We start from the raw sequence: 13285 nt of genomic DNA on the forward strand, positions 1-13285 counted from the left end.
TTTGCACGAATCTCCTTGCCCCCAAGTCCCACAGGGGAAGTGCAGGAGACCCAGAGGGACTTAGCTGAGGTCCACTGAGCCTGAGGAATCTACCCCTTTTACAGCAAGCAATAAGCAAGCTTGCTTCTTTGTCTTGGAGGGAGACATTTCTTCACCCCTCAAGGTTGCTCACTGCAAACACAAACCTGAGAAATAGACCATGTGAAAAGTGGTCAGGGCCTTGCATTCTTCACTCTTGGTATACCCAAGAATGCATAGGAAAGAGCCATAGAAGAGTTTCTCCCAAGATCTCTGCAGGGCTATCTGGCACTAAAAATTGCAAATACACTTAACTTTTAACCTAGTAATTCCACCTCTAGGAATCTATCCTATATATGTACTTGCACATGCACAAAATGATGGCTATAGTAGTTATTTATTCCAGCATTATTTATAATAGAAAAAGATCAGAAACTGAAATGTCCATTGATATGGGACTTGGCTTGATTATAATACACCTTTGCGATGAAATACCACATAGTATAATAAAGCATGACAAGAGCTAACTTAGATTGCCAAATGAAGAAAACAGATGCAGAAAGTATTCATAACGTTCTCCCATTTGTGTAAAAGAGGGAAAATGTGCATGAGTATGCATTTTCTTGTGCTGTGTATGCATAAAGTTTCATTTCTCTAAGGACATATAAACAAACTGAGGTGAACTGAATGGCTAGAAAAAGGAGTAGGAGACATTTTATTGTATATCCTCTTACGTTTTCATTTTTAAATCATGTGATTATAACTATTCAAAATATTAACCAAAAGAAAACAAACTATTTTCTGAAATTCCACCAACCATTTTATTTATTTTTGTTAAAAGATTTTATTTATTTATTTGAGAGAATGAGAGGGAGAGCACAAGCGGGATGAGGGGCAGAGGGAGAAGCAGACTCCCTGCTAAGCAAGGAGCCGGTGTGGGGCTCCATCCCAGGACCCTGGAATCATGACCTGAGCCTAAGGCAGGTGCTTATCCGACTGAGCCACCCAGGCGCCCCTCACGTTTTTATTTTTCAACCATGTGATTATAACTATTCAAAAGATTAACTGAAAGAAAACAAACTATTGTATTTTCTGAAATTCCACCAGCCATTGTAAACCAAAGGTCAGAGCAGTACAGTGGTCCTCTCTGTTGAAGCATCTCATGCAGGGGAACCATCTCCTGGTCACCCACGGTACATACCTGATATCCCACTTACCCCACCTGACCATCCCAGTGAGGTGTTTCTGTCGCCTTCCTACGGAAGAGAAGCTAGGTCACAGAACCACACCCTGACCTGGACTTTGTGTATAAGCTGAAAACCCGTTTTTCCCACACCTGACCCTGCCCTCCTGAGCCGGAAGCCCGTCTGGGGTGGCCCCTCCCCCTTCCCTCTCGTGACAGGGCCTCTATCAGCAGTTGGCCATCCCGGCTGCCTCCGGATCACTGAGCAGCCTACTGATAAGAGCAGGAAATTACAATTCCAGTACGACACAACACCAAGGAATTTGGATTCAAACTTTTAATAATAAATTGTGCCAGTAGAAGCTTTTCAAAGGCAATGATATATCAATAAATAATAGTTAAATTGAGTTCCTGAGAAAGAACCTACCACATGAAAGTATGTCAGAGCGCAGTAAATAACGGGGCGTTACTATAAAATAGCGAAAATACTGACAGTCACAATACAAGCACAGCAGACTTCAGGATTTGCCATTCATACAAATGTAAACCAGTACACAGGAATTGGTTTTTTTTCCTTAGTTTAGACATTGATAAACTTATAAGTGTTATTGCCTAGATATATACTAAATAATGGATACATTATGCTAAAAAATTCAAGGAAAAATATGTGGAATAATATAATGAAAAATATGACGCATCAGATTTTTAAAAAGCAATAAAGAATTGAACTTTTCACTCAGATATAAATCACTTTAAATAGGAATCATACTAATTTGAAATAAGGAATATTTTGTGTATTTATCTATGCGTTATATATACATCTACACTTCTAAGAAAATACGTATGGCTTAATTATTTTATTCCAATGTCACTTTGAATAATCCTCGCTGTTTTACAAAGATTAGAAAAATGTATTTTTAAAACCAAGTTAAGATTGATACTTCAAAGCACACCAAAAAAAATGTGAAAGAATTAAATTTCATCCTGGTAGTAACACCTCCATCATGTACGTCAACAGGAGGAAGGACGTCGCACAAACTTTCCGTGCGGGCAGTGTGTCAGCCCCAGGGTCGCAGCTCCTGGATTCCACAGATCAGCTACGCCAATGAGAGTGTACTGACCAGCGAAACGGACAGAGCTCCATGATTAACTTAACACTTTTTGGCATAGCTAAATTAATCCCTTTTGATGTATACGACTTTAGTATATGACAAATGTTTAAGTTTACCCCCCAAAGAATCCAATCACACCCAAGACACACACACACAAATCACTTCTCAGTTACACATCTGCACTTCTTTAACAAAACAGTAAGGGATACAATCATAGCGAAGAAGTCACCCACACGATACGTTATCAGAAAACTGTCTAGAACATCTCATTTAAAGATACTCAGTAAAAACATATTCACAGAACCTGCTGTGAATGGCAAGATATGGTAATTTTATAATAGAAAAACCCTGCTCATGCAGTACTCTCTACACACCAGACATCTGAAATCACACCCACATAATCACCTTGCTCACACTTTCTAGTATACTATAATATGCGAAAAGCAAAAAAAAAAAAAAAAAAGCAGCTTTTAACATTGTATCACAATTTTGAAATGTGGGAAAAAAATATAAAACAAAAACCATTGTGTGAATATAATGGTATTAGTAATATCAGAACAGTGTTTTGTTGTGGTTTTTTTTTTTTTACACATTATTGCACAGAGATTTCTTATCACATGTTCTTCAGTTTTTTTGTCTTTTCCTAAATGTGAAGAAGTGCTATGGATAAAATACAAATGTAGAAAATAACAGCAGCATGATTTGTCAAAATTAATCCCTACAATTTAGTAAGAAAAATGGCTATAGACAAAATAAGTGCTCTTTCTAAACTGTACTAAATTTTTAAAAATATTGTTTTAATGCAGTGAAGGTCCTCAAAAGCCAATTCCAATCAAAGCAATATTGATACCTGCCCCCACCCCCATCAACCAGAATCTGCTAGACTTGTGCCCTTTTTTATAAAAAGCTTTTTTGTTTGTTTTGGGGGTTTTTGGTGAAGACCAGAACTTCGAATGAAGTAACCAATGGACTAACTTGAACAAAGCTGACCTCGACTCTCCATCAGGCCTGTTAGGAAACTGGCTACGGGCACCCTGGACCGTTGAAGAGCAGAGTGTCAGGGACGCTGATCCACTGTCTACACGTACACTGGTTGGCAACCTTCGGTCTGATCCACCATATCAGAATTTTCCAAATCCGAATCCTCAGCCTGTGAAGCATCTGCTCCTGAAGGCTTTGGACACCTAAAGGGATAGCCATTGTCATCAAAGAACCTTCGGAAAGTGAATTCATAAAATGCGTGCTCAGGGTGTTTGTTATTTGGAGAGGTGAGTGTGTCCCAGGCCTTTGTGCTATCTTCACTAGCATCGTTCCAAGGGCTTTCTTCATCTACGGGGTCAAAATTTGAGGTGTCCATGGGGTGGCTGATCTTGGGGACGTAGGGGGCCGGCTGCTTCCGGATGTCACTCGAGAAGTCAATGGCCCCGAAGAATGGATGGGCCTTCAGGTCATCAGCCCCATTCCTCCCCAGCCGGTGGTCGGCGGCGCAGCACAGTTTGGTGATGAGGTCCCGGGCCTCAGGGCTCAGCTTGACCTGGGCTGGAATGTGAAGCGTGTTCTCCCAGTTTATCACCTGAAGACACAACAGAACCAAAGTTTTCCTTTCTTTTCACATTTTAAGGCCCATTTAGGACAGTTCTGAGACAGTATGTGATGATGCAGCTTTTAAATAATTTTTCTTCCACGATGGGAGAACAGAGTAAGATCTAGGAGCAGCAGTTGCAAAGCTCAGCAGCTATCAAAGGCCGGCACAGTTTAGTAGGCAGCTCACAGCCTGAGGCAGGGGCTGAAGAAGCCCAACAGACCAAAAGAGACTGACTTTCTTCTATCAGAAATACACATTAGCAAAAGAATTTTCTGATTTCCAAAAAAATGAAGAGGCCAATCATCTGTGAGTCATTTCTTTAGCTTATGCAACAGATTTCCATTGAACCATCAAGGTTCTCATTCAGTACTTATTATGGCCAAGAGATGGTCCACTGGGGTTTTGTTAAAAAAAATTAAAAAAAAAAAAAAAAAGACAACTTCACAGAGGAGAATAAAGGTGATGGAAACTATGGCCTAGGCCTCATGTTCCTGACAGTCAACTGCACAGACCAGCCATTGGGATGTTCAGTAAATACATTTGTCATGAAATGCATCTACTTTGAAGAGAAAACCTAAGGGACTTCTCTATTATTTATACTTAGAATCAGGATAAAGCAACGCCAAACTATCAGGCTATAGGCTGCGGTGATAGGGCATTGGTAAAGCATGGAGGTAGGTGGGCGTGTGGGTGGGAGTGCTGGTTTGAACTTGAGTAGTTGTTTTAGTAAAACTAAAACTGTAAAAGTCATAGAAGAAAACATAGGGGAAAATTTTCATGACATTGGATTTGGCAATGATTTCTTGGATATCATACCAAAAGCACAGGCAACAAAACAAAAAAATGTATAAAATGGACTTCATCAAAATTTAAAACTTTTGTGCACCAAAGGACACTATTAACAGAATGAAAGGGCAATCCCAGAATGGGAGAATATATTTGCAAAGTATATATCTGATCGGGGAGTAATGTCCAGAATATATTAAGATCTCCTACAATTCAATAACAACAAAAACAACCTGATTAAAAAAGGGCTAAAGACTTGAATAGACATTCTCCAAAGATCTACAAATGTCCAATAAGCACACGAAGAGAGGCTCAATCACTATCATGAGGAAATACAAATCAAAACCACAATGAGATACCACCTCACACCCACTAGGATGACTACTATAAAAAAACAACAACAAGTAAAGTGAGTGTTGATGAGGATGTGAAGAAACTGGACCCCTCATGCACAGATGACTGGAATGTAAAATCATGCAGTCACTGGGGCCAACAGTTCGGTGGTTCCTCAAAAAGTTAAACATAGAATGACCATATGATCTGGCCATCCCACTTCTGGGTATATAACCCCAAAAATGAAAGCAGGAACTCAAACAGATACTTGTATATGTACTCATGTTCCCAGCAGCATTATTCGCAATTGCCAAAAGGCAGAAAAAGCCCAAGTGACCATCACCAGATGATGGATAGATAAATGTGCTATACACATACACTGGAATATTCTTCAGCCTTAAAAAGGACGGAAATTCTGACATGTGCTACAGCACGGATGGACACTGAAGACATTATGCTAAGTCAAATAATCCAGTCATGAAAGGACAAATATGGTATTACACTTTCTTGAGGCACCTAGACTAGGCAACTTCACAGAGACAGAAAGCAGAAGAGAGTTACAGAGTCTGGCAGAGGGAGAAATGAGGAGTTATTGTTTAATGGGTACAAGTTCTGTTTGGCATGATAAAAATATCTGAAAATAGGTAATGGTTACAGTTGTACAACACTGAATGCACTCAATGCCACTGAACTGTAAAATTAAAAATGGTTAAAATGGCTAAGTTTTATCACAATAAAAACCTTGGGTTATTATCATGCAGGCAAATTAGTGAATGGTTCAACAATTCAGTTAGGATACAGATAATGTCAAATTCCATTTTTATTTGTTACCAGAGTGAAAACTAAGCCTTCATCTGGAGTTTTTCTAAATAAGGGATTATTAATTTAAGATCTAACATGGACTCTGGGACGTACGGGTACTTCGTAGAATTGTTAGTAAACATGTATGTTGGTGGTTAAGTGCACTGTTCAAAGAAGTTCCAAAGATTTCATTAGATTTGCTATTCAATCCTTTTTTTTTTTTTTTAAAGATTTTATTTATTTATTTGACAGAGAGAGAGACAACACAGGCAGGGGGAGTGGGAGAGGAAGAAGCAGGCTCCCAGCAAAGGAGCCTGACGTGGGGCTGGATCCCAGGACTCCGGGATCATGCCCTGAGCCGAAGGCAGATGCTCAACGACTGAGCCACCCAGGCGCCCCTCTATTCAATCCTTCTTAAATAATCAAATCATTTATTTCAGAGAATAATGCTTATCATCCTATCATTCTAAAGCTAATTATTTAGTATTAAATGATTGAGAGAGTAATTATTTATTTCCAATTGATGTCAGAAATATGTACAATTAGCCTGACCACAGAGCTGATAATCTGCAAAGAGTAACGTATATACTGTATAATGTAGTATGACATCCAAAGAAATAACTGATTTCTTCAGATCTAGTTCATAAAGTCTTCAGTGTATTTGCAAGGCAGGCATGGCTGGCAGCAGACAATGTATGGACAGCACACCTTTACTGACTCTCACTGTCCATGGTTCAAGACGGCAGATGACCAATGGTTCAAGTAAAACTTCAGATATACATATATGTCAAAACATAGGTCTAACTTTGTGACTTGATTAAAATAAAACTTTTTATATAGATAACAATAATACTTTAAAAATATCCAAGTGACACTCCTACACTACTCAGGATGAACGGTCAAATGTTGACCAGAGATTCATGGGTTCGTCAGACAGCCACATGTGTTTGCAGCAAGCAGATGCACGGGCTAGTCAGTTCCTACCTTCAGTTGGGTTTCTGTGGGAGTAGGGGCCAAAAAGGGTGGCTGCCCCACCAGCATCTCGAAGAGAATCACGCCAACACTCCACCAGTCACAGAGCTGAGTGTATCCTGAAAGACAAAGTCTCACTCAATTCCAACACAGGCATGTATTCTTCTCAGGTAGAATTTTATGAAATCCTCAAATGCTAACTGACTGTTAGGGGGGAAAGCATGTTCAAGCAGCATACATATTACGTAAAAGAGAACCAACCTACATAAAATGTGCCTCCTTGCACATGTGACTCAGAATAGAAGGCTGGATGGGACACCTGCCAGGGTGGTGTCGGTCTTCACGTATTCTCTTATTTTCTACCATTACTCTGTGATAAACACGGGATGTTTCTGTAATGAGACTTTCTAATTTTAAAAGCCTATTGTTACTGTTAGTAACATTACTGACCAGGACTTTAAGTTCTTAAGAACACACAAAGACTTCGATTAAAACAGGACTAACTGAAAAACAGAAAGCGCTACACCTACCAGTTGTGAAGGCTTCCTGGGGAGGCTTGCCAAGTCAGTTCTGGAAGTTGAGGAATATGGAGAAGAAAGGAAAAGGGGGCCCTTTGGCAAAGAAAACAACTGTCTCCTAAGACAGTGCAATGCACCCACAGAGCCAGGCCTTCCTCACGGAGCTCCTAAGACATGGTAGCTGAGACATGGCAACCTGTGGCTTGGTCAAGCAGGGTCAGCCTCACTGAGGCAAGAGAACAGGTCCATTTTTCTTTCACTTTCTCCCACTTTTCCTTCGCTCTGCATCCCAGTCCCAGCCATGCTCCAGTCTTGATGTCACCTGATCCTTGCTAAGCCTGAACTGGGCCATAAGACCTGCCAGCAGTATTTGCTAACTCTGTTCTCCCACCACCCCATCTCCTCCTGAGCTGGCCTGGGCCCGGAGGTGGCAGGGTAACTCCAACCCCTAGTCCCTGGACTGTGGCACAGGTCAGGGTGCTGGAGACACGTCCCACTTCCCACTGTGAGGAGAGAAGGACACCTTTCCAGGGCAGTGAGGCTGATATTCACAACTACCTCTCAAGGTAACTGCTGTTATGCCTGCGGCTCTGAGTGGTTAAGTGATTTGCCTTGGATTTCCACAGCTAACAAAGAAAACTCACTTGAACAGACTTCAAAGACTTGAAACAACACATGTGAAAAGACAGACCACTGAACTCTGGATTTATTGCACTGTCACTTATAAGCACCACTACTGATCACTGAAAGGTTCCTCTCGTACTAAATCGAATGTCGTATTTGACAGAACATCCACACAGGAGACCAATTTTACTGAACACTTGTAATTTTATGCATACCACTGTCCCCAGGTCTCGCCTTCTGGGGCTTCTGGACTAACAGGGGAGAAATGGAGGAAAACAATACTTGTGTTCTGTCATACTTCCTAACCAGCTGGATACACTACAAGGAGCGAGGAGCCTGGACATGTACAGCTCAGGCAGACTGAGTAGAGTCCCTGTGCCCTCAGAGTTGTTTCTGTCAAGACCAGTTGTGGAGAGATTCTCTTGGGTTCTAGATGGAAAGCCCACACCCCACACCCAATCTATTCCAGTCAAAGGAGGAGCTAGTGAGACAGGTCTAATGGTGTGTGCCCTCTTTCACCCCAGGAGCAAAGGCAACTGCAAAATAGACGTGAGATCCGCTGCAGGCTTGTATGTCTGGGAAATAATTTCCTCTTGGGCTTCCAAGAGTACAAAAATACAACGAGAACATTCAGAGTCTTAGAAAGCTGGGCTGGAGAGACTCTGAGAGGTCACGCGGGTCCACAGGTTTGAAGTCAACATGAGCAGCCAGCTGTGGCCGGAAGCACGCACCTTTTCGGAGGAGCACTTCTGGCGCGATGTAATTTGGGGTCCCAACCAGGGAGTGCGCCAGACACCTCTGGTGCTGCTTCCTGGCTCTCTGCTCCAGGGTCTTCAGCCTGTCTCCACATCGACAATTAGACACGTCGTCCCAGAGGTCGCTGGGCTCCATGCTGTCCTGTCTGATGTGGCTCCCTTTCACCCAGGAATCAAGGGCAGTGAAAGAAGAGAATAAAAAACAAAGTGAATTTCCACTAGTCAACGATGCAACAAATCCACAACTTCAAAGGGGAAAGTAATTCAGTTCAGCTCCTGACATGTTATGAGAAAGAATCCTCCCCAGCTGCTCTGTAGGGTTGGCCCATGATTCCAGGGTCTGAGACTCAAGTCCTGAGGTAACACAAACAGTAAGAATGATGGATGAAGTGATGACAGGAGCTGGGTGCTGTGGGGCTGACAGTGTGATGCTCAGGGAGAAAAGCTCAGGTAAGTACGAGGATATCAGGCCTAGCACTCAGGCCAAAGTCTTCTACCTGTTTGACAAGACATGTTTCAAGATGAGCACAGAAAAGCATGAGAAGATTTAAAAAATATAAACAAAAGTGACGTTAATGCCAAAAATGGGAATGGATTAAATGATTTAGGATTAGTTTTGAGTTAAAAAATAGAAGCATGAGGCTCAGTCGATACAGCATGCAACTCTTGATCTCGGGGTTTTGAGTTCGAGCCCCATGTTGGGTGTAAAGATTACTTAAAAATCTTTAAAGAAAAATAGAAGGCTAAGCCATGGTATTAAAATAACTATTTCAAGAAACTGAGTCATAAGTAAGCTAATGGCTGGCAGAACTATAGAAGATGGAGTTAACCTACACCTGTACTTACAGATACCTATAGATAGATTCACATTAGCTAGAAGACAGAACTCTTTGGAGGTTGTGAGACTTATTTTTTAAGGTTCGTTTTATAAGGGCAGAGTGATGGTTCCCAGCCAAGGTCTGATGACACCCCATAGCCTATGTCCTAAAAATACTATAGTTAAAACTTGAATCCATTAATTTAAAAAAACTTTTTTTTTTCACATATCATACTACTGTTTCAGGGAGAAAAGGATGTCATGCCGAATTATAAAATACTAGCAAACAGATAACTTAAAAATGCTCGGGAGCCACCCTGATGGGAAAGAGTTGCCTTACATGGTTTAGTTACGTCTAGATGTAGAAGGTGGATGTGGCACTCTAAGACAATACCTTTCTGGTAGTATTTGGAATTGTGAGTCCACCTGAACCCAGTGCAGAGGCCAAAATCTGTCAGTTTGATGTGACCATCAAGATCTATCAAAATGTTGTCTGGCTTGATGTCTCGGTGGATGAAACCCATCTTGTGGACACTCTCAATGGCCAGAGTCAACTCTGCGATGTAGAACCGGGCCAGGTGCTCGGGGAAGACCTCCATCCGGATCAGCAGGCTCATCATGTCCCCCCCGGGGATGTAGTCCATCACAAAGTACAGGCTGTCCTTGTCTTGAAAGGAGTAGTAGAGTTTGACCACCCACTCATTGTCCGCCTCGGCCAGGATGTCCCTCTCAGCCTTGACATGGGCCACCTGATTTCGGTTCAGGACATCCTTCTTCCTCAGGGTCTTCATGGCATATAGGGCATGAGTGTCCACCTTACAAGCAAGGCACACTTCTCCAAAGGCACCGATCCCCAGGGTTTTGATTTTCACAAACATAGACTTGTCCATTTTGGCCCTCTTCAGCCTATTGTAATTAGACTCCTTCTGGTAGAGGATCTTCCTCATCTGCTCCTGCTCAGCCTCACAGAGTCCAGCCTGCGGAAAAGGAACACACGGAAGTCACGTTAGAGGAGCCCTTGGTAGGAAACAGGTGGGGTGGGAGACACAAGGGTCCTAACTTAATTTGTAGAAATAAGAACACTGAATGGGTCCACTGTACTATAAGCAAGACAACAACTGGTTTTGTTCTTTATATGCTTATGTAGACACAAATCTGGAATCTAAAGGGAAGACAAAACAGGTGACTTTAGGCTCTAAAGGAAACCTCTATAAATAAAAATCTGTTAAAAAAAAAAAAAGAAAAGGGGACCACAAAGTTCCTGGAACTCTAAGAACAATCTTATAATTTAATAGCTCAGGGAAAATGGGAACAAGAAAAGTCAATGAAAATGGAAGAGCAGAAAGTAAGAACACAGCTTTGATTTTTAGAATTTGAAATGACTGGCTTTGTGTGATTTAAATTCACTGTAACATTTTAATTTAAATCATTTCATTAATTAACTTCTCTAGCAGATTAGTGTTAACTAAGGTACATTTAAAATATTATTTGCTGGGGCGCCTGGGTGGCTCAGTTGGTTAAGCGTCTGACTTTGGCTCAGGTCATGATCCCAAGGTCCTGGGATGGAGCCCCACATCAGGCTCCCTGCTCAGCAGGGAGTCTGCTTGTCCCTCTCCCTCTAGCCTCTGCCCCTACCCTGCTTGCGCTCTCTCTGTCAAATACATAAATCTTTAAAAAATAAATATTATTTGCTAATTATAGACTTAAAGGATAAATAGATCATTACCGAATATATTTTTCTTTATAAATCCCACAATTTCAATTTATAAAACCTCAAACTTTGTTTCTAACTCTTTCAAAATGTTCAAACACCAGTTAGTAAAACCTGACAAATTTTGTTAACAAATAAGGACACACCATAAAAATCACTCTGGTAATCTGCCTGTTGGCTGCATCTTGCTCAGTGCTCACTGCTCCCCTGCACAGACAGGGTGAACGGGAAAGGGAGCCTGAAACACCTGTCATTTCTCCAAGATGTTTGCCCTACAACTGTACCATAACCCTGTGAGACAAATCGTTTGTAATAAAAGTGAATAAAGCAGAAACAAAGAAGGAACTCTGCTGTAATTCCCGCTACCAATTTAGGAAAAAGCTAGGGCCAAATGATAAGAATATAATGAGAAATTACTTTTGCCATTTCCTGTTCCAGCTGCAACCTCCGGTTGACCTTCTGCTGGTAGGTTTTTATGACATTTTCCACGTGCTGCTCCATGAAGAACTTAAACGCATACGGCGAGTAGCTCTTGATGCGAGATTCCCTCTTCTCTTCATCTCTGCTGTTTTTCCGAACAGGAACAGGAGAGGTCTGAATCTGCTTTTTATCCTTCCCCACTTTCTCCCCTTTGGTGTTTTTGTGGCTCTTGTCATTCCTCTCGGCAGGCTCGGCAGCCTGGCCGCCTCGGAGGCTCTGCTCCATGCCCACACAGAGGCTGTCCACGTCATACTGCTCTGACTTACTCCGGAGCAACAGATGCTTGGGGTATGGGGGAGGCGGGCACCTCAGGTCTGGGCTGCCATATTCAATGTCCAGCGGGTACGCGTTGGCGCCCCCCAGGGGCAGAGGGTGCTCGTCCTTGGAGTCCAGACTCTCCACCCCGGGGGTGGGCGCTGGCACCCAGGCTGGGTGGGAGGGCCCCACAGCTGTCTGAGGCTCGGGCCGCATCACCCTCACGCTCTTCACTGGGTGCAGGATGTGGGCGGCCGTCACAGCTGTGATGGTGTTAGGGGAGGGCATGGAAGGCTCCGTCTTGCTGGGCACTCCGGCCCGGATGGGCACGGCCACTGGCTGCTGGTGGTTGTTGAAGGAGTTGGTTCTGCTGGGGATGGGGCCTTCAGGCAGGAATGCCACGTGCTGGCGGGGGGGCGCCTCCAGGCCCGGCTTCTGAAGAGAGTCGCGGCGGGACAGGGTAGAGGACTGCCACTGCTGGACAGGAGAGCTGCTCAGGTCATACAGGTCCACATTGAGGCTGTTTCTGGAGGGTGCGATCAGACTCTGGGGGGGGCTGTCGCTCGTGAACACCTGGCCCCGGGAGCCCATCATGTGCATCTGGTGGGCCTGTTTGTGGTGTGGGTGGGGCACGTACAGCCCTGTGGCCGCTCCCGCGGGCGGAAATGCATGGCTGGCCCCTGGCTGCACTGCTGGGCCCTTGGCGGCAAGGTTTGCATATGCTCCTGCCTCCTTGTTTTGGAAGGAGGGGCTGCGCTGGATGCCATAGCCCAGCGGCTCCCCGGGCACCAGTAGGTGTGGCCTGTAGTGGGCACCCTGCAGTGGGAGGGCTTGGCCCCCGGGGCCGGCCACTGGGAAGTTCATCCCTGCGGCCTCCATGTTTGCAGCATAGCCTTTGGGCTGGTGCTGATGACCGCCAGGCACGCCGTGAGTGCTTCCGGCGAAAAGAAAGTCCATGTACTGACGAGGCACCTCCTCCAGTGTGCTGCTGCCCTCGTAGGCTGCCCCACTCATCTGATGGTAGGGTGGGAAAGGGTCGCCTGTTCCTTCAAAGCTTGGCCTCCGTGGCACAGGGGCTGGTGCGATGCCCTTTCCTGCAGAGGAAAGAACGGGGACGCGGCATTAGAGGGGGACCTGCTCAGTTGGCTCTGGCTCTTTCAGGCTGGCCCTCTCACTGGCAGTCTTCTTGGGGCTGACACTGCTGCACCAGCTCTTTGATGACCCAAGGCCCTCTGTAAGGCCCTCTGACACAGGCTCAACTCTGCTATGGGCAGATCCGGGTGACCTTCTGGGTCAAAGGCTTTGCGCTGTGCCTCAGAGGCCCCTCACAGGGAC

General features: G+C 44.0%; 1 protein-coding gene across 1 annotated transcript in view; it reads right to left on the bottom strand.

Moving 5' to 3' along the window:
* Window positions 1–1523: 1523 nt before the first annotated feature.
* The window catches only part of LATS2 (large tumor suppressor kinase 2), a 72649-nt gene continuing 60887 nt past the window's right edge, over window positions 1524–13285 (bottom strand). The window contains exons 4-8 of the mRNA XM_034664964.1: window positions 11633–13044; window positions 9899–10481; window positions 8664–8846; window positions 6803–6909; window positions 1524–3886 (exon numbers count right to left, since the gene is read on the bottom strand). Of these exons, the coding sequence (XP_034520855.1) occupies window positions 3392–3886; window positions 6803–6909; window positions 8664–8846; window positions 9899–10481; window positions 11633–13044 (2780 nt within the window). The 3' untranslated portion in view covers window positions 1524–3391. The remainder of the gene's footprint in view (window positions 3887–6802; window positions 6910–8663; window positions 8847–9898; window positions 10482–11632; window positions 13045–13285) is intronic.

Source organism: Ailuropoda melanoleuca, chromosome 7 (genome assembly GCF_002007445.2).
Source record: "Ailuropoda melanoleuca isolate Jingjing chromosome 7, ASM200744v2, whole genome shotgun sequence".
In the NCBI taxonomy this organism is placed as follows: Eukaryota; Metazoa; Chordata; class Mammalia; order Carnivora; family Ursidae; genus Ailuropoda; species Ailuropoda melanoleuca.